Source organism: Pseudorca crassidens, chromosome X, assembly GCF_039906515.1.
Source record: "Pseudorca crassidens isolate mPseCra1 chromosome X, mPseCra1.hap1, whole genome shotgun sequence".
In the NCBI taxonomy this organism is placed as follows: Eukaryota; Metazoa; Chordata; class Mammalia; order Artiodactyla; family Delphinidae; genus Pseudorca; species Pseudorca crassidens.
In genome coordinates this window covers 72587432-72610399 of record NC_090317.1, presented here as the reverse complement: position 1 = coordinate 72610399, position 22968 = coordinate 72587432, and the positions used below count along the sequence as shown (strand labels likewise).

The window sequence follows — 22968 nt, the reverse complement described above, 5'->3', positions numbered from 1 at the left end:
TCCTTTCTAGGGATTTATATATATTTTCTAGAAATAAAAGAAAAATATACATATTTTTCTTATTAATAATAGTCCTGAAAAATAAGGGGCATTTTCAGTTGATATGAAATTATGAAGAACCTCTGAAAAACAGCAAATGGAATGAGGCAAAATCCCATATCCTAAAATGCACGAAAATGCAAAATGTGGAAACATTCTGGATATGAACAGGAGGAGTATCAGGCAGTAGGCTTCATCCCCAACAGATATATTCTCCCCTCCTCCCCAGAAAGGAACAGTAAGTACAATCACTTAGGCTAGAGAAAAACAGAGTTCCAGGTGGCTGACAACACAGGTCAATGCAAAACCTCTGGTCTTAATTCTCCATCAGTCACTGGATTCAGTTACAGTAAATAGTGTGACACAGAAGACTATCAAGGAATCTCAAATTAAATATAAGCAAGAATCACCAAATGTTTGAGGGTAACCAATAATATGAAAGGACATCACACTCAACAAACAGAATACCTAAGGAAATAGAATTAAGACAGCAAGTAGATGGAAACATAAAAAGAGAAATACCATTATTATCCACAGAATTAAACAGTAGTCATAATCGATAAAATGCTCCTTTTAGGTTCCATTCTTTGAAATCAATAAAGCCAAAAATGCAAATGTGAGAGGTAACAGAAGTTGGAAGGGTAATGGTGGGGAAAGGGAGAGAGAATGATAAAGGTACTAATATCTTCACAGAGTTGAAAGTAAAGATATACTCTCCAAAACTGATGGAGAAATAAAAACTTAAATATATTAAAATAAATAAATTTCAATTAAAATAATAATAAATAAAATAAATTAAAAACAGTATCATTAACAAAAACTGAAAGGAGTAGGGGAGGTAATATATGATGAGATAAATCTTCATCTATCATAACAGAAAGAAACAGATCATATACGGAGCTGATAAATCAAGATTTAATTATTGTAGGCTGAATTGTGTTGACCCCTCCCACCAAAAAATTCATAAGTTGAAGTCCCAGCTCCCAGTACCTCAGAATGTGACTGTATTTAAAGATAGGGCCTTTAACAAAATGATGACGTTAAAATGACACCATTAGGTGTGCCCCAATCCAATCTGACTGGTGTCCTTTTAAGAAGAAATTTGGACACACAAAGGGACACCAGGTGTGTGCCCACACAGAGGAAATGCCATATGAGGACACAGAGAAAAGGCAGCCATCTGCAAGCCAAGGAGAGAGGCCTCAGGAGAAAACAAACCTTCCAACACCTTGATCCTGGACTTGCTTTTGGATCATGATCTTGGACACAATTGTGGGAAAATAAATTTCTACTGTTTAGACCACCCACTGTATAGTATTTTGTTATGGCACCCGTAGCAAACTAATACAGTGATACAACCATATGATTAAGATATATGAAAGTAAACGTGAGAAGTAAAAACAAAAATGGTTACAAGCAATAGCCTTAAAATAGGAAAAGATATATGCACAAGGCAATTCACTGCAACATCCAAATGTCCATCAAAGAGGGCTGCTTGAATATGACAAGTTACATGCACCAACTGAATGCTATGTAGCTAAAAAAAAAACGAAAACGCATATCTCTATATACTGCTATGGAGTGATCTGTCAGATATAATGTTAAATTGGGTAAAAAAAAAAGGTGGAGAAAAGTATACATATGGAATACTACCAATTATCTAAGACACTCGGGGCAGGCAGAGATATGAATAAATACCTATTTGCTTATATTTAAAAAGCAAAAGTAGAGAGAGGAAACAAGATGGTGGAGCAGAAGGACGTGCTCTCACTCCCTCTTGTGAGAACACCAGAATCACAACGAGCTGCTGGAAATCATCGACAGGAAGACACTGGAACTCACCAAAAAAGATACCCCACATCCAAAGACAAAGGAGAAGCCACAATGAGACGGTAGGAGGGGCGCAATCACAGGAAAACCCAATCCAATAACTGCTGGGTGGGTGACTCACAGACTGGAGAACACTTATACAACAGAAGTCCACCCACTGGAATGAAGGTTCTGAACCGCATGTCAGGCTTCCCAACCTGGGGGTCCGGCAACGGAAGGAGGAATTCCTAGAGAATCAGACTTTGAAGCCAAGTGGGATTTGTACCACATGAAGGAACAAGATAACCCCCCCAAAAAAAATCTAAATGAAGTGGAGATAGGCAACCTTCCAGAAAAAGAATTCAGAATGAGAGTGAAGATGATCCAGGACCTCAGAAAAAGAATGGAGGCAAAGATCGAGAAGATGCAAGAAACATTTAACAAAGACCAAGAAGAATTAAAGAACAAACAAACAGAGATGAAGAATACAATAACTGAAATGAAAACTACATTAGAAAGAATCAATAACAGAATAAGTGAGGCAGAAGAACAGATAAGTGACCTGGAAGACAGAATGATGGAATTCACTGCTGCAGAACAGAATAAAGAAAAAAGAATGAAAAGAAATGAAGACAGCCTAAGAGACCTGTGGGACAACATTAAATGCAACAACTTTCGCATTATAGGGGTCCCAGAAGGAGAAGAAGAGAGAGAGAGAGGACGAGAGAAAATATTTGAAGACATTATAGTCGAAAACTTCCCTAACATGGGAAAGGAAATAACCACCCAAGTCCAGGAAGTGCAACAAGTCCCATACAGTATAAACCCAAGCAGAAACACGCCGAGACACATAGTAATCAAATTGGCAAAAATTAAAGACAAAGAAAAATTATTGAAAGCAGTAAGGGAAAAATGACAAATAACATACCAGAGAACTCCCATAAGGTTAACAGCTGATTTCTCAGCAGAAACTCCACAAGCCAGAAGGGAGTGTCACGATACTCTTTAAGTGATGAAAGTGAAGAACCTATAACCAAGATTACTCTACCGGGCAAGGATCTCATTCAGATTCTATGGAGAAATCAAAAGCTTTACAGACAAGCAAAAGCTAAGGGAATTCAGCACCACCAAACCAGCTCTACAACAAAAGCTAAAGGAACTTCTCTAAGTGGGAAACACAAGAGAAGAAAAGGACCTACAAACACAAACCCAAAACAATTAAGAAAATGGTCATAGGAACATACATATCGTTAATTACCTTAAACGTAAATGGATTAAATGCTCCAACCAAAAGACACAGGCTTGCTGAATGGATACAAACACAAGATCCATCTATAAGCTGTCTACAAGAGACCCACCTCAGACCTAGGGACACATACAGACTGAAAGTGAGGGGATGGAAAAAGATATTCCATGCAAATGGAAATCAAAAGAAAGTTGGAGTAACAATACTCATATCAGATAAAATAGACTTTAAAATAAAGAATATTACAAGAGACAAGGAAGGACACTACATAATGATCAAGGGATCAATCCAAGAAGAAGATATAACAATCATAAATATAAATGCACCCAACATAGGAGCACCTCAATACATAAGGCAACTGCTAACAGCTGTAAAAGAGGAAATTGACAGTAACACAATAATAGTGGGGGAATTTAACACCTCACTTACACCAATGGACAGATCATCCAAAATGAAAATAAACAAGGAAACACAAGCTTTAAATGACACAATAGACCACATAGATGTAATTGATATTTATAGGACATTCCATCCAAAAACAGCAGATTACACTTTCTTCTCAAGTGAGCACGGAACATTCTCCAGGATAGATCACATCTTGGGTCACAAATCAAGCCTCAGTAAATTTAAGAAAATTGAAATCACATCAAGCATCTTTTCTGACCTCAACGCTATGAGATTAGAAATGAATTATAGGGGGAAAAAACGTAAAAAACACAAACACATGGAGGCTAAACACTACTTTACTAAATAACCAAGAGATCACTGAAGAAATCAAAGAGGAAATCAAGAAATACTTAGAGACAAATGACAATGAATAGACGACAATCCAAAATCTATGGGATGCATAAAGATCAGAGCAGAAATAAATGACATAGAAACAAAGAAAACAATAGCAAACATCAATAAAACTAAAAGCTGATTCTTTGGGAAGATAAACAAAATTGATAAACCATTAGCCAGACTCATCAAGAAAAAGAGGGAGAGGACTCAAATCAATAAAATTAGAAATGAAAAAGGAGAAGTTACAACAGACACGGCAGAAATACAAAGCATACTAAGAGACTACTACAAGCAACTCTATGTCAATAAAATGGACAACCTGGAAGAAATGGACAAATTCTTAGAAAGGTATATAACCTTGCAAGACTGAACCAGGAAGAAACAGAAAATATGAACAGACCAATCACAAGTAATAAAATTGAAACTGTGATTAAAAATCTTCCAACAAACAAAAGTCCAGGACCAGATGGCTTCACAGGTGAATTCTATCAAACATTTAGCAAAGAGCTAACACCCATCCTTCTCAAACCCTTCCAAAAAACCACAGAGGAAGGAACACTCCCAAACTCACTCTATGAGGCCACCATCAACCAGATACCAAAACCAGGCAAAGATACTACAAAAAAAGAAAACTACAGACCAATATCACTGATGAATACAGATGCAAAAATACTAGCAAACAGAATCCAACAACACGTTAAAAGAATCATACACCATGATAAAGTGGGGTTTACCCCAGGGATGCAAGGATTCTTCAATATACACAAATCAATCAATGTGATACACCATATTAACAAACTGAAGAATAAAAACCATATGATCATCTCAATGGAAGCAGAAAAAGCTTTTGACAGAACTCAACACCCATTTATGATAAAAACTTCAGAAAGTGGGCAGAGAGGGAACCTACCTCAACATAATAGAGGCCATATATGACAAACATCATTCTCAATGGTGAAAAACTGAAAGCATTTCCTCTAAGATCAGGAACAAGACAAGGATGTCCACTCTCACCACTATTATTCAACATAGTTTTGCAACTCCTAGCCACGGAAATCAGAGAAGAAAAAGAAATAAAAGGAATACAAATTGGAAAAGAAAAAGTAAAACTGTCACTGTTTGCAGATGACATGATACTATACATAGAGTACCCTAAAGATGCCACCAGAAAACTACTAGAGCTAATCAATGAATTTGGTAAAGTTGCAGGATACAAAATTAATGCACAGAAATCTCTGGCATTCCTATACACTAATGATGAAAAATCTGAAAGAGAAATTAAGAGAACACTCCCATTTACCATTGCAACAAAAAGAATAAAATACCTAGGAATAAACATACCTAGGGAGTTAAAAGATCTGTATGCAAAAAACTATAAGACACTGATGAAGAAATTAAAGATGATACCAACAGATGGAGAGATATACCATGTTCTTGGATTTCAAGAATCAATACTGTGAAAATGACTATATTACCCAAAGCAATCTACAGATTCAAGGCAATCCATATCAAATTACAAATGACATTTTTTACATAACTAGAACAAAAAATCTTAAAATTTGTATGGAGACACCAAAGACCCCGAATAGCCAAAGCAGTCCTGAGGGAATAAAACAGAGCTGGAGGAATCAGACTCCCTAACTTCAGACTATACTATAAAGCTACAGTAATCAAGACAATATGGTACTGGCACAAAAACAGAAACATAGATCAATGGAACAAGATAGAAAGCCCAGAGATAAACCCACGCACCTATGGTCAACTAATCTATGACAAAGGAGGCAAGGATATACAATGGAGAAAAGACAGTCTCTTCAATAAGTGGTGCTGGGAAAACTGGACAGCTACATGTAAAAGAATGAAATTAGAACACTCCCTAACATCATACACAAAAATAAACTCAAAATGGATTAGAAACATAAATGTAAGACCGGGCACTATAAAACTCTTAGAGGAAAACAGGCAGAACACACTTTGACATAAATCAGAGCAAGATCTCTTTTGATCCACCTCCTAGAGTAATGGAAATAAAAACAAAAATAAACAAATGGGACCTAATGAAACTTAAAAGCTTTTGCACAGTAAGGGAAACCATAAACAAGACGAAAAAACAACCCTCAGAATGGGAGAAAATATTTGCAAACGAATCAACGGACAAAGGATTAATCTCCAAAATATATAAACAGCTCATGCAGCTCAATATTAAAGAAACAAAGAACCGAATCCCAAAACTGTCAGAAGACCTAAATACACATTTCTCCAAAGAAGACATACAGATGGCCAAGAAGCACATGAAAAGCTGCTCAACATCACTAATTATTAGAGAAATGCAAATCAAACCTGCAATGAGGTATCACCTCACACCAGTTAGAATGGGCGTCATCAGCAAATCTACAAACAACAAATGCTGGAGAGGGTGTGGAGAAAAGGGAAACCTCTTGCACTGTTGGTGGGAATGTAAACTGATATAGCCACTATGGAGAACAGTATGGAGGTTCCTTAAAAAACTAAAAATAGAATTACCATATGATCCAGCAATGCCACTACTCGGCATATACCCAGAGAAAACCATAATTCAAAAAGACACATGCACCCCAATGTTCACTGCAGCACTATTTAAAGTAGCCAGGGCATGGAAGCAACCTAAATGCCCATCGACAGACAAATGGATAAAGAAGTTGTGGTACATATATACAATGGAATATTACTCAGCCATAAAAAGGAACGAAATTGAGTCATTTGCTGAGATGTGGATGGATCCAGAGACTGTCATAGAGAGTGAAGTAAATCAGAAAAAGAAAAACAAATATTGTATATTAACGCATGTATGTGAACCTAGAAAATGGTACATATGAACTGGTTTGTAAGGCAGAAGTTGAGACACAGATGTAGAGAACAAACGTATGGACACCAAGGGGGGAAAGTCGCGGTGGGGTGGGGATGGTGGTGTGCTGAATTGGGCGATTGGGATTGGCATATATACACTGATGTGTATAAAATTGATGACTAATAAGAAGCTGCTATTTAAAAAAATAAAATTAAATTTAAAAAAACTAATACTAAACTTTCTTTGGGTTATTTGTATGGAAATATGTTAATATAAATGTTTCAGACATTACATGAAATTCCTAAAAATCTTGTATGTTCTGGTATAATGTTATAAGTCATAATTCTAGTTATTACTTTAAAATGTATATGTCAGAAATAACTAGATTTCCTTGTCAATTGCATTATTATGAACTTCCATCAAATCTTTAACTGTGGTCATTTTTAAGTCTTTTGTCATTTACAGACAGTTCTGCCTGTACTCTGATTCTTTTGCAAAAATGTTCCTATAGGGCTTCCCTGGTGGCGCAGTGGTTGACAGTCCGCCTGCCGATGCAGGGGACACGGGTTCGTGCCCCAGTCCGGGAAGATCCCACATGCTGCAGAGCGGCTGGGCCCGTGAGCCATGGCCGCTGAGCCTGCGCGTCCGGAGCCTGTGCTCTGCAACAGGAGAGGCCACGACAGTGAGAAGCCCGCGTACCACAAAAAAAAAAAAATTTTCCTATAAAACGGTTTCATCTTCAAGGAATTCATGGAAAAGACTCTGATAAGTACAGGTTTCTGGTAACTGACTATACTGCTGAACTGAATGAATAAGCATTTTCTGAACTCTAATGGAAAACTGATGAATTCATAAAAGTGCTAACAACAGATCAAGATGAAATAAATATTAATTACATGGGAGTGAGTGAACTGATGAGGATGATGATAATTTTTGTGACTTTCTGTTTGAATAAAAAAATGTGATGTAACTTTATGTAAAAAGAACTTAATGCAAAACAATGTCACTCTTCTCACATATTTTCTCTTGCTTTGGAAAATATAGATACTTTCTGCTAAAAATGTGATTTATGCTGACACGTAATACCTTGATTATTGTTATTATAAATGAATTAATAAATATTTTTAAGTTTCAAAAAAACAATAGGAGAGAAAGACAAATAATCTATGTTATCACTTATATGTGGAATCTAAAAGATAAGACAAACAAATATATATAACAAACAGAAACAAACTCACAGATATAGAGAACAAACTAGTGGTTACCAGTGGGTAGAGGGAAGGAAGAAAGGACAAGAAAGGGGTTGGGGATTTAGAGATGCAAACTATTATGTATAAAATAAATAAGCAACAAGGGTATATTGCACAGCACAGGGAAATATAGCCATTATTTTGAAATAACTTTAAATGGAGTATAATCTATAAAAATATTGAATCACTATGTTGTACACATGAAACTCCTATTGTAAATTAACTATACTTCAATAAAATACATAAAGTCATACATACATGCATACATACACACATATCAAAAGGATAAACAATAAAATAAACAAAATAGTTACCAACAGGGGAAGGGAGGGAACAGAGTAAAGAGGACAGAGATAGAAGCTAGACTTCTCTGAATATACTTCCTTTAGATTTGACTTGACCTCAGAACCATGTCAGTATTTTACATAATTATAAAACAAAATTCAGGGACTTCCCTGGTGGTGCAGTGGTTAAGAATCCGCCTGCCAATTCAGGGGACATGGATTTGATCCCTGGTCTAGGAAGAGCCCACATGCCGCAGAGCAACTAAGCCCGTGCACCACAACTACTGAGCCCACACGCCACAACTACTGAAGCCCACGCATCCTAGGGCCCACCTTCCGCAACTACTGAGCCCACGTGCTGCAACTACTGAAGCCCACGTGCGTAGAGCTAGTGCTCCATAACAAAGAGAAGCCACCGTGATGAGAAGCCCAGGCACCGCAACAAGAGTAGCCCCCGCTCGCCACAACCAGAGAAAGCCTGGGTGCAGCAACAAAGACCCAATGCAGCCATAAATAAATAAATAAAATAAAACAAAATTCAATCAAAATGGGTAGGTGGGAGCAATCACAAAAATCAAAAGCAAGCAGAAGCAAATAAATCTAGCTATATATCAAGTCGATAGCTTAATCATAGGGAAAGGAATTATTTCAGGTAATTTTAAGATATTTTAATAATATGAACACAATATTTTGACTGTACATCCCTAGTGAGGTATATCCTAAGAACAAAAGTGCAAAAAAATTCCTAAACGTTTTTAGAAATCATTCTTAGTAATAATATCGATATTGCTATATCCTGAAACTGTTTCAAAAATACATTTTCTAGGATAAAAGAGGTTATTCATTACTTTAATGTTAGGCACCAAGATTTTTAGCACCAAAGACACACAAATATAAAATCAAGAAGCTAAGTAAAACCCTATAATCCTAAATATCAATTGGAAATATCAGTATGAACTCATTATATACTTTCTCTCTTAAAAAATATATATGTCATAGCTCTGTCCACTAAAAAGGTCTAGAAACAATAATCAATGCAATAGTAATGAGCATTTGTGACGTCCAGACTGTGGGTTCTAAACAACGTTCTCCACTAAAAGAAAGCAGAGCTCCTTAGAGGAATGGCTGATTCCAGGTCTAGGGTAGGAACTATACAAGATAAGCCTGGATATCTTGCCATATCGGAAACCAAATGAAACTATTAAAGACTGCTGAGGTCATGCCAAAAGGACTCAGAATCACTTAAAGAAGCTCCTTCCAGCCCAAAATAGGACATTGTGCTTCAATAAGCATAATAACTACAATGAACTGAAAGTCATTAAATATGTTAAAATCCACAAGTTCACAGTAATACTTTAAAAAAAAAAACCCACTCAGTCATCATTTAAGGATGTTACAGAATCAACTCATTATTCTGAAAACTGTTAAATAAAGGGGAAGAGTCAGGACTTTCGTATACAAAATATACTTCAGAGTAACCAAATAGTTGATGAAAGTTTCTCTCTATTCCAGTTAATAAACAAAATAACTACAGAATTAGAATATGCAGACCCCCACAGAAATAATGGATCTGGGGACAATAATCATCAAACGACACTAACACAACAGAAAAGAGACAAGTAGACATTAGTGCCTCCTGATGGAAGTACACCATACCGCCTATGAATTATTCTTGACAAAAATGAACCTGAATCAGATCAAGCTTCTAAATCTAACTACCAGTTTACAGGAAAAACAGAGGACAAAGTACTACATTAAATGACACCATAAGGATGCAGTTATCAGAATCCAGAATTTAGGTAAACTATAGAACATATTAACAAAATACAAGGTGTGGACTTTAATCCTGATTCTAAAAAACCAACTGGAAAGAAGTGGGGGGAGGGAGGTGGGAAGAGTTGGGGGGAGGGAAGACTAGATATTTGATGATTTTAGAAAAATCTTTATTGAATTTTATCAGGTATGATAATGGATATTGGGTTTGAATAAAAAAGATATCCGGTCTTTTAGAGACATGTACTGAAATATTTATGGGAAAAATAATGCTTCTTTGGATTTATTTCAAAATAATCCATGGGGCCAGGGGTTTGCTGTTAGAGGAGATATAGAAGAAACAAGAGTGGTCATGAGTTGATGATTACTCTAGCTGAGTGATAGGTAAATAGGGGAATCATATTATCTTTTCTACTTCATGTGTACATTTGAGCTTTTCAATAAAATATTGTTTTAAAACACTAGGAAAAATACTTTCCACTAAAAAAACATACTTGCCTCTAGGAAGCAAGACAGGGGGTAGAAAGGGATGGAGCAGAAAACTATTACCTTTTATTATTTTCCTTACTTTTCATAAATCCTGAATTGTAAGTTCAATATTTAGTCCACTAAATCACTGTAATAACAACTACAGTACTGCTGAGACCTTTAATTGTAATAGATATAATTATTATAAAAGTAACATTGCCAGAACTAAAGGATATAACCCCCTTCCAGGTTTACACTAACTTCAACCATCTACACAGGAATAATGACTCTCTCACTGAATCTGCACTTTCTCCTGATTTAATTAGGACTTACCAAAATTTGTCTTTGAATAGCTTCTTCTGAAGCAGCTGAGCCTTCACACATACACATCAACTTGCAAGCAACGTGCCGTACTGCAAAACAGTAATTAGATACCCATAAACACAAAACATTCATTCCCCTTTTATATACACATATAAAGAGAAAAGAGGAGTGAAGTGAAACCACTTTTGTTGTTAAAAATAAGAACTTTAAAGGTCTTTTTAAAAAATCAATTATCAAAAGTAAATGACCTGAAAACTACCAAATGAATCATGGGCTTAATGCTTTAGTCAGACAGATATCTAATTTTCAAATTTTAATTTCTGCCTGTCTTAAATCCCAAAGACTCACATGATGCTCTTGTATGTACCATGCTGGCAGCAAAATAATTCTAAGTAGAATTGGAATCTAAAGCTATTCAACATCTGACAAAATTCCTGAACATCAGAATAGTTTAAGATTATTCTCCTCAAATGTGAAACGGTCTAAATATATTATTTTCTGCAGATGAGGTAAAAGTTCTTGAAGCATAACTTAGAAAATACAGGTATCGTCATTACACAGTTCATTTACCCTGAAAATAGGAAAGTTTGAATAATTGTAACCTCTTTAGTTGTGTGGTTTCTTTCATCATAAAACATACCCAATTTATTAAAGATGACTTCACATATAACTGAACTAGTTGTCTTGATGTTATTAAATCTCAGCAGCCATTCTACTTATGCTAACACCATTTTTAATTAATATTCCAATGAAAAAGAGAAGATTTGCCCAGCTTAAATTACGGGTAATTGAAGTAGTCAAATTTTTTTTTTTTTTTTTTTTTTTTTTTTTTTGCGGTACGCGGGCCTCTCACTGTTGTGGCCTGTCGCGTTGCGGAGCACAGGCTCCAGACGTGCAGGCTCAGCGGCCATGGCTCATAGGCCCAGCCGCTCCGCGGCATATGGGATCTTCCTGGACCAGGGCACGAACACGTGTCCCCTGCATCAGCAGGCGGACTCTCAACCACTGCGCCACCAGGGAAGCCCCATGTAGTCAAATTTTTATTAACATTACAAAATGTAAAATTTATTCATCCCTCAACAAATTTAATTTGTTTCTGGGAAAAAAACTTTCAGTAAAATAATTTCCAAACATATATTTACATTGTCCTGCATTTCCAGTTTTGTTTTGTTTTGTTTTTCTGAGGTACGCGGGCCTCTCACCGCTGCGGCCCCTCCCGCCACGGAGCACAGGCTCCGGACGCGCAGGCCCAGCGGCCACGGCCCACAGGCCCAGCCGCTCCACGGCACGCGGGATCCTCCCGGACCGGGGCACAAACCCACGCCCCCCGCATCGGCAGGCGGACTCCCAACCACTGCGCCACCAGGGAAACCCACATTTCCAGTTTTGAAAATGTTTCCTTTATTGTTTTCAAAGTTTACTAATTCTTCTGTACTCTCAAGGACCCTGATCTCAATTATTTTCCCTCTCCAAAGATATCTTCAGTGCTTCCCTCTCAATTTACTCCTTTCCCTCTACCTTCAAATATATCCATCTCCCTTCCTCGAAAAAATTCAACTAACCCCACTGTGCTTCAAGCTTCCCTCCCATTTCTCCTCTTCCTCCCATTGTCAAACTTCTTGAACTGAATGAGCTACTATGTTTTATTGCTACTCCCTCGTCTCCTTAATGCCCTGCAATCTGTTTTGCATCTTTACCACTTTACTAAAGCTGCACTCCCAAAGATCACCTTCCCTGACTTCACAGCTACATTTCACAATGATCATAATAACCTTTTTGAAAAATACTACTTCCTATGCCTCACTCTATCCTGGTTCAGCATTGAGCAGTGTCCCTCTGTGGGAAATGTCTTAGTCTAAGAACTTTGCTCCAGCCCCACATTCTTGATCCAGCTGTGTATAGTTATCACCAATAAAGCCTTCAGGCCAAAGGCACCTGAGGCTCAGACAGAATGCTACTTCAGTATAAAGATGTTGTCTTTGTTGCTGTTGCTCTACCCTTGTCTTCTCATCAGCCTCTTCTTGGCCCCTCTATACTATAAACATCTTGGTTAGGTGCTTGCTGACTGACTCCTTGCATCTGCCTTACTCTGCTCCATCAGTGCCCACAGCTTGGTATTTGAATTGACTTTAAACAACATATAAATTTGCATCCTCTGGCATTTGTGAATTCTTTATTTTTACTGTTTATTTAGCTTTAACCCACTCCTTCCTAAATCCTCAAGCATAATGTATGCCTGGTATTTTTGCCCTGGAGTCTTACCTTGTCCCTTTCACCTACTGCCTGCCATAACATGGTTTGACAACCCTATAAAAGATTATGTACTCGGGCTTCCCTGGTGGCGCAGTGGTTAAGAGTCCGCCTGCCGATGCAGGGGACACGGGTTCGTGCCCCGGTCCGGGAAGATCCCACATACCGCGGAGTGGCTGGGCTCGCGAGCCATAGCCGCTGAGCCTGCGCGTCCGGAGCCTGTGAGAGGCCGCAGCAGTGAGAGGCCCGCGTACCAGAAAAAAAAAAAAGAGAGAGAGAGACAGTATGTACTCAATAAGTGGGTAGCGAGTCTCCTCTAGAATATTTTGACTGTTACTTGTGGTATCCCATCCTTGCTCTTTTTCTTCCCAGTCCGTAACTGGAAGAATTAAGGTTAAAATCTCAGTACTCTGTTCTCTCAACACCATTGGTTCTTAATATTTGGTATGCATGAGAATTCCTGAGAAATTTTTTCAAATTACAGACATGCCCAGGTTTCATCCTAAACCCCCCAGATCAAAACCTCCAATGGTGGAGCCTGGGCATCTGTATTTTAAAAGGCTCCACAGGTTACTCTCATTTATACCAGTATCTAAGAACCACTGCTCTTTATTTTCTCCCTCAGAGAACTCAACAATTCTTGTGGCTTCAACAGTCATCTCCATGTGAATAACCATCAAATCTACAGGCAGCCCGACCTTTCTCACAAGCTCCAGTCTCACATCTCCAACCTTATTGTCACCTCAAATACAACAGGTCTAAAACTAAAGTTTAAGAGTCATTCTTCTACTTCTGCCTTTCCTATTTCTGTTCATTGTTCCATAATTCTTCCCAATAATAATAAATTGTAGTGCATAAATCTTAATGACGTTTTGATCACAACACAATCCAGGTACACTGAATTTGTTTTTGAGACAAAGTATCTTCCAATCAACAGATTTTGAGAATAAAACTTTTTAAAATCAGAGGCTTCCTGCACTACACCCTGTTTTCCACTGTATCTTAAAAGTATTATACACGTAATAAGCACCCAAATATCTAAGAACTGCTACATACAGAGTAAGTACATTAGGAAAGGTCGGTCCTAGGGCTGCAGCTCCCACTTCATCTACCAAATCCCCACTATTTAACAAGCAGTGAAAAACAGCCAGAGCAATGTTCCTTGATATGCGGAATGCGAGAAGTTTAGAATTAAAGCATTTTAACATCGCACAGTTCACCTGTGTACTAAATTTCTCCCACAGATGAATTTCCAACTCTTCCCTCCTCACAACTATAAGATCTAAGGCTTCTAGGAGCAATGATATCAACATTTATCTGAGAGTTAAAGAGACAGAACTGTTCTCTAAACATCCTAATAGAGGAGTGGGCTAAAAAGTCAGTATATTATTGACTGTATCAACCACTAATTACCCTATACATACACTGAAGTCGTATACAGTTTGGTTTATATTCATAAAGATAAATACTTAGTATTAAATTCTATTTGTTGCATACAGACAAAATTCATTTGTCTACAAGCCAAGCACTCCAGAGATTCACCTCTTGGTTTGTTGCCTCAATGTATCCTTTATAATGGGACATATACTTTCCATAAATGCATTAACTGTCCCTATCCTTGATGGAAATCAGTTAACTGTCAGCACACTAGACCCTGCCCATTTAGCTAAAGCACTCAAACTCTGCCAGACAGTAGATCACATTTAACACATCTAAGCAGCTGAATATGGTTTTGGGGTTTTGTTGTTATTATTCTTGTTTGCTCTCACAAAAAACTTCTATAATTTTTCTCAGTAACTCAGTCCAATGTTCATTAACCCACCTCATGAAGACACTATTCTTTACAGACTTTTAATCTGAATTCCTCACATAGCAACATTTTTCATTATTTTATTAATTAATGGAGAGGAAAAACTACTATTTGATGGTTCTTCAGAATCCTGAAGATTCTGATCATCTCTCCTCCAAGGAAATAATCCACGTCCTTTGAAATTTTTCAAGTTCTCATTTTCCTGCCTCATTTTTCACCAGCAGACTATTTCTTGCAGTTACGCTTTTAAATTTCTATTAATAAGGAGCTAAGCTCTGAAAAACCACAAAACCAAGGCAGGGTTTGCTTGGAAACCACTGCTTATGGGTTGTTTTGTTTAGTTTTCTTTTAACAAATCTGCATCTAAGAACAGGTCAAAATATTATTTAAACTGCAGGAACACAATCTCATGTATAATAAGAATACTCCTCATAATATGAGTCACAAAACATATACGTACATTTAGCGCTCTGCTCTTCACTTAAACCCAAAGCTCCTTTCTTGATAATTGCCCAGTTCCACAGGTTTACTGCCATTTCTTCAATCTGTACAACAGAAACATTTTCTTAGCCACTTAAAATACTGTCCACCTCCAATAATATTTTCTTTCGTGCATGTTTCACGTTTATGTGACTACTGTGGGTCATCTACAGGTCCTCCATAATCTAGTCCCATTTTAACTTTTCTCCCAAAAACTTACCCACAGAATAATTATCTTATTGTCCCATGAACACAACTTGTTCATTCCTGCGTACCTTTATTCATACTGTTGGCTTCACCTGATACACCTCCTCCCATGATCTTTATGTAACTCAAATCCAAATTCACCCGCACCAAGAACATACATAAAGTTTTCAGCAACCATTACAGTCTTCATTGGTCTCTCTCTTCTTTGAATTCCTATATTAACTAAGTTTTACATAATTGAGCAATTAACTATGCTACTGTGTATCATTTATTCTTTGTTTTTATTGTTACTCTCATTTCCCAACTAGACTCCCTGAAATCAAAGATCATATCTCACTCAATTTATGTAGCACTTATACTACCTGCCAAAGTGCTAAATAAAGAATACATATTAAAATAATAAGATTTATTGTTTTATTATGTTCTGTTCTAAGGATTATGGGGGCAAAGATTCTAGTAGCTTCTTCTGGTTTTATCTATCAGATGGAACACAGTCAACTGGACGGAAAAATAAATCAAGCTCATAGTATCTCAGGAATAAAATTTGCAGTAGATTGGTTTCTGGCAAGAGATCTCTGAAGGCCAACAGTTGGTCCTGGGTGCTACTATTGCCTCAGACCAATATGCCATAGCTCTGGTCTAAATCTTCTGGTGTGCTATAGTGACTATGATAGAAGCTATATACCATTATCTTATCATAAACATATTGGTAGTAATATGACTAAAAGGAATAACTGGAAAAAAATTAAACTCAGTTTGTGTACAATAACGGTGCACAATTGTATTTTAGTTTATTTCCTCAAGACCACTTTTTCCCCCTACAATTCATTTCCCTGATGAGCTTCCCTTTAAATGGATTATTTATGTAGCATGGCCATCATTTCACTACTATTCTGCAGCTAATTATTATGCTCATCTCCATCTCTCTCACACAGTATCCCCACGCCACAGTTGACCTAATGATGACTTTCATATGAAATATTATTTGTTTCATCAGAAGCACATGGAGTTAACATTTGACTTAAAATTTCCCAGAGGAACAAATGGTATTTAGGTGGAAAAATAAACATGCACAGTAAAACAGCTTAAAGCTGCCACTTTGGGTATTTTGGAAAGCAATTTCACAACATGAGCCAAAAAATGTTCATACCTTTTTTTTCCTAACATTTTTATTGGAGTATAATTGCTTTACAATGGTGTGTTACTTTCTGCTTTATTACAAAGTGAAACAGTTATACATGTACATATGTGCCGATATCTCTTCCCTCTTGCGCCTCCCTCCCTCCCACCCTCCCGATCCCACCCTTCTAGCTGGTCATATAGCACCAAGCTGATCTCCCCGTGCTATGTGACTGATTCTCACTAGCTATTTATTTTACATTTGGTAGTGTACATATGTCCACATATACACTACCACTCTCTCACTTTCTCCCAGCTTACCCTTCCCCCTCCCCACGTCCTCAAGTCCATTCTGTAGTAGGTCCGCCTCTTTATTCCCGTCTTGCCTCTAAGTCCTCTTTTTTTTTCTTTTAATATATATATTTATTTATTTTTGGTTGCCTTAGGTCTTCACTGCTCCTCACGGGCTTTCTCTAGTTGCGGCGAGAAGGGGCTACTCTTCGTTGCAGTGCGCGGGCTTCTCATGTTGCAGGGCACAGGCTCTAGGCGTGTGGGCTTCATTAGTTGTGGCACGCGGGCTCACTAGTTGTGGTGCACGGGCTTAGGTGCTCCACGGCATGTGGAATCTTCCCAAACCAGGGCTCGAACCCATGTCCCCTGCATTGGCAGGCGGATTCTTAACCACTGCACCACCAGGGGAGTCCCTGCACCTAGGTTCTTCAAGACAAATTTTTTTTTTGAATTCCATATATATGTGTTCTCATACGGTATTTGGTTTTCTCCTTCTGACTTACTTCACTCTGTATGAGACTCTAGGTCGATCCACCTCACTACAAGTAACTCAATTTTGTTGCTTTTTATGCCTGAGTAATATTCCACTGTATATATGTGCCACATCTTCTTTATCCATTCATCTATTGATGGACACTTAGGTTGCTTCCATGTCCTGGCTATTGTAAACAGAGCTGCAATGAACATTGTGGTACATGACTCTTTTTGAATTATAGTTTTCTCAGGGTATATGCCCAGTAGTGGGATTGCTGGGTTGTATGGCAGTGCTATTTTTAGTTTTTTAAGGAACCTCCATACTGTTCTCCATAGTGGCTGTATCAATTTACATTCCAACCAACAGTGCAAGAGGGTTCCCTTTTCTCCACACCCTCTCCAGCATTTACTGTTTGTAGATTTTTTGATGATGGCCATTCTGACCGGTGTGAGATGATATCGCATTGTAGTTTTTTGTTTTTTAATTAATTTATTTATTTGTATTTGTTTTTGTTTTTGGCTGTGTCGGGTCTTCGTTCTGTGCATGGGCTTTCTCTAGTTGCAGCGAGTGGTGTGTGGGCTTCTCATTGTCGTGGCTTCTCTTGTTACAGAGCATGGGCTCTAGAGAACAGTCTCAGTAGTTGTGGCACACAGCCTTAGTTGCTCTGTGGCATGTGGGAATCTTCCTGGGGCAGGGATCAAACCCATGTCCCCTGCATTAGCAGGCAGATTCCCACCCACTGCAACACCAGGGAAGCCCCTCATTGTAGTTTTGATTTGCATTTCTCTAATGATTAATGATGTTGAGCATTCTTTCACGTGTTTGTTGGCAATCTGTGTATCTTCTTTGGAGAAATGTCTACTTAGGTCTTCTGCCCACTTTTGGATTGGATTCTTTGTTTTTTTGATATTGAGCTGCATGAGCTCTTGTAAATTGTGGACATTAATCCTTTGTCAGTTGCTTCATTTGCAAATATCTTCTCCCATTCTCAAGGTTGTCTTTTCACCTTGTTTATGGTTTCCTTTGCTGTGCAAAAGCTTTTAAGTTTCATTAGGTCCCCTTGGTTTATTTGTTTTTACTTCCATTGCTCTAGGAGCTGGGTCATAAAGGATCTTGCTGTGATTTATATCACAGAGTGTTCTGCCTATGTTTTCCTCTAAGAGTTTGATAGTTTCTGGCCTTACATTTAGGCCTTTAATCCTTTTTGAGCTTATTTTTGTGTATGGTGTTAGGGACTGTTGAAATTTCATTCTTTTACATGTAGCTATCCAGTTTCCCAGTACCACTTACTGAAGAGGCTGTCTTTTCTCCATTGTATATTCTTGCCTCCTTTATCAAAGATAAGGTGACCATATGTTCATGGGTTTATCTCTGGGCTTTCTATCCTGTTCCATTCATCTATATTTCTGTTTTTGTACCAGTGCCATATTGTCTTGATTACTGTAGCTTTGTAGTATAGTCTGAAGTCAGGGAGCCTGATTCCTCCAGCTCCGTTTTTCTTTCTCAAGATTGCTTTGGCTATTCAGGGTCTTTTGTGTTTCCCTACAAATTGTGAGATTTTTTGTTCTAGTTATATGAAAAATGCCAGTGGTAGTTTGATAGGGATTGCATTGAATCTGTCGATTGCTTTGGGTAGTAGAGTCATTTTCACAATGTTGATTCTTCCAATCCAAGAACATGGTATATCTCTCCATCTATTAGTATCATCTTTAATTTCTTTCATCAGTGTCTTATAATTTTCTGCATACAGGTCTTTTGTCTCCTTAGGTAGGTTTATTCCTAGGTATTTTATTCTTTTTGTTGCAGTGGTAAATGGGAGTGTTTTCTTAATTTCACTTTCAGATATTTCATCATTCGTGTATAGGAATGCAAGAGATTTCTGTGCATTAATTTTGTTTCCTGCTACTTTACCAAATTCATTGATTAGCTCTAGTAGTTTTCTGGTAGCATCTTTAGGATTCTCTATGTATAGTATCATGTCATCTGCAAACAGTGACAGCTTTACTTCTTCTTTTCTGATTTGGATTCCTTTTATTTCTTTTTCTTCTCTGATTTCTATGGCTAAAACTTCCAAAACTATGTTGAATAATAGTGGTGAGAATGGGCAACCTTGTCTTTTTCCTGATCTTAGTGGAAATGGTTTCAGTTTTTCACCGTTGAGCACGATGTAGGCTGTGGGTCTGTCATATATGGCCTTTATTATGTTGAGGTAAGTTCCCTCTATGCCTACTTTCTGGAGGGTTTTTATCATAAATGGTTGTTGAATTTTGTCAAAAGCTTTCTGTGCATCTACTGAGATGACCATATGCTTTTTCTCCTTCAAGTTGTTAATATGGTGTATCACATTGACTGATTTGCATATATTGAAGAATCCTTGCATTCCTGGGATAAACCCCACTTGATCGTGGTGTAAGATCCTTTTAATGTGCTGCTGGATTCTGTTTGCTAGTATTTTGTTGAGGATTTTTGCATCTATGTTCATCAGTGATATTGGCCTGTAGTTTTCTTTTTTTGTGACATCTTTGTCTGGTTTTGGTATCAGGGTGATGGTGATCTCGTATAATGAGCTTGGGAGTGTTCCTCCCTCTGCTATATTTTGGAAGGGTTTGAGAAGGATAGGTGTTAGCTCTTCTCTAAACGTTTCATAGAATTTGCCTGTGAAGCCATCTGGTCCTGGACTTTTATTTGTTGGAAGATTTTTAATCACAGTTTCAGTGTCAGTGCTTGTGATGTTCGTATCTTTTGACATAGTAATTGCTCTTCTGAGACTCTATCCTTTGGAAATAATCCAAAATATGGAGGGGATAACCTCTGCACTGAATAGTGTTCCATAAATCATTATTTACAATAGTGAAAAGTTAAGAACAACATACGTGTCCAATAATAAAGAAATACACAGAAAAAATACGCTAAATCCACTAGAAGGAATATTATTCATCCATTTAAAATAGTGGTCACATTGGCACAAGAATAGACATATAGATCAATGGAACACAATAGAGAGCCCAGAAATAAATCCATGTACCTATGGTCAATTAATCTATGACAAAGACAAAGGAGGCAAGAATATACAATGGGGAAAAGACAGTCTCTTCAGCAACTGGTATTGGGAAAGCTGGACAGCCGCATGTAAATCCATGAAGTTAGAACACTCCCTCACACCATATGTAGAAATAAACTCAAAATGGCTTAAATGCTTAAATAGAAGACATGACACCATAAAACTCCTAGAAGAGAACGTAGGCAAAACATTCTCAGACATAAATAATAGCAGTATCTTCTCAGATCTGTCTCCCAAGGCAAAAGAAATAGAAGCAAAAATAAACACATTAGGGACTTCCCTGGTGGCACAGTGATTAAGAATCCGCCTGCCAATGCAGGGGACACGGGTTCGAGCCCTGGTCCGGCAAGATCCCACATGCCACGGAGCAACTAAGCCCATGTGCCACAACTACTGAGCCTGCGCTCTAGAGCCTGCGTTCCACATCTGTTGAAGCCCGCACGCCTAGAGCCCATGCTCCGCAACAAGAGAAGCCACCGCAATGAGAAGCACGCGCACGGCAATAAAGAGTAGTCCCTGCTCGCCGCAACTAGAGAAGGCCCGCGTGCAGCAATGAAGAACCAACGCAATCAAAAATAAATTAATTTTAAAAAATAAACAAATGGGACATAATTAAACTTAAAAGTTTTTCCACAGCAAAAGAAAAAAAAAACCATCAACAAAATGAAAAGACAACCTAAAGAATGGAAGAAAATATGTGCAAATTATGGAACTGATAAGGGCTTAATTGCTAAAATATACAAATAGCTCATAAAACTCAGTATCGAAAAAACAACCCAATCAAAAATTGGGCACACAGGGAGATCAACTCGGTGCTTTGTGACCACCTAGAGGGGTGGGATAGGGAGGGTGGGAGGGAGGGAGATGCAAGAGGGAAGAGATATGGGGACATATGTATATGTATAACTCATTCACTTTTTTATAAACCAGAAACTAACACACCATTGTAAAGCAATTATACTCCAATAAAGATGTTAAAAAATATATAAATGAAAAATAAAAAATAAACATTTTTTAAAAAATAAATAAATTGGGAAGAAAACCTAGACATTTCTCCAAAGAAAACATACAGATGGCCAACAGGCACATGAAAAGATGCTCAACATCACTATTAGATAAATGCAAATCAAAACTACAGTGAGGTATCATCTCATACAAGTCAGAATGGCAACTACAAGTTATCAATAAGTTTACAAATAATAAATACTAAAGACAGTGTGGAGAAAACTGTTGGTGGGAATGTAAATTGATACAGCCACTATGGAGAACAGTATGGAAGTTCCTTAAAAAAACAAAAATAGAGTTACCATATGATCCAGCAATGTCACTCCTGGGCATATATCCAGAGAAGACAAAAAACTAATTCAAAAAGATATATATACCCCAATGCTCATAGCAGTGCTATTTACAATAGCCAAGGCATGGAGGCAACCTAAATGTCTATCAACAGATGAATGGATAAAGAATATGTGGTATATGTGTGTGTTTGTGTTTGTGTGTGTGTGTGTGTGGGTGTGTATGTATACATACATACATACACAATGGAATGTTACTCAGCCATAAAAAAGAAGGAGAGAGCTCCCTGGTTGCCTAGTGGTTAGGACTCCAGGCTTTCACTACCATGGCCTGGGTTCAATCCCTGGTCAGGGAGCGGAGATCTCACAAGCCATGCAGCATGGCCAAAGGAAAAAAAAAAAGAATGAAATAATGCCATGTGCATAATGTGAAGTAAGTCAGACATAGAAAGACAAATATCATATGATATCACCTATTTGTGGAATCTAAAAAAAAAATGATACAACTGAACTTATTTACAAAACAGAAATAGACTCACAGACAGAAAACAAACTTATGGGGCTTCCCTGGTGGTCCAGTGGGTAAGACTCTGTGCTCCCAATGCAGGTGGCCCGGGTTCAATTCCTGGTTAAGGAACTAGATCCCGCATTCATGCCGCAACTAAGGAGTCCACATGCTGTAACTAAGAAGTCGGCATGCCGCAACTAGATCCCACATGCTGCAGCCAAGATCCCAAGTGCTGCAACCAAGATCCAGCACAGCCAAAATAAAGAAACAAATAAATATTTAGAAAAAAAGAAATGTGGGGGAGGGATAAATTAGGAGTTTGGGATTAACAGATATACACTACTGTATATAAAACAGGTAAACAAGGACCAACTGTATAGCTCGGGGAACTATATTCAGTGTATCGTAATAACCTATAATGGAAAAGAATCTGAAAAAGAACATATATCTGAATCACTTTGCTGTACACCTGAAACTAACACAATATTATAAATCGACTATACTTCAATAAAATTCTTTTTAATTTTAAAAAAATGACATTGCAAAAAAATGAAAGAAAGGGTAAGATTAATTCTGACTATAAACACTGCATATTCACAAAATGCAGATTTATTCGGCTAATATATACTGAGCACCTAATATGTGGCAAGACTTGTGCTAGGTTTATAT

At 37.6% G+C, this 22968-nt stretch overlaps 1 protein-coding gene across 1 annotated transcript in view; it reads right to left on the bottom strand.

The window, feature by feature from the left end:
• Positions 1–22968, bottom strand: part of TEX11 (testis expressed 11) — a 348555-nt gene that overhangs the window by 296220 nt on the left and 29367 nt on the right. Inside the window, exons 3-4 of the mRNA XM_067724324.1 lie at positions 15324–15408; positions 10813–10892 (exon numbers count right to left, since the gene is read on the bottom strand). Coding sequence (XP_067580425.1) covers positions 10813–10892; positions 15324–15408 — 165 coding nt within the window. The remainder of the gene's footprint in view (positions 1–10812; positions 10893–15323; positions 15409–22968) is intronic.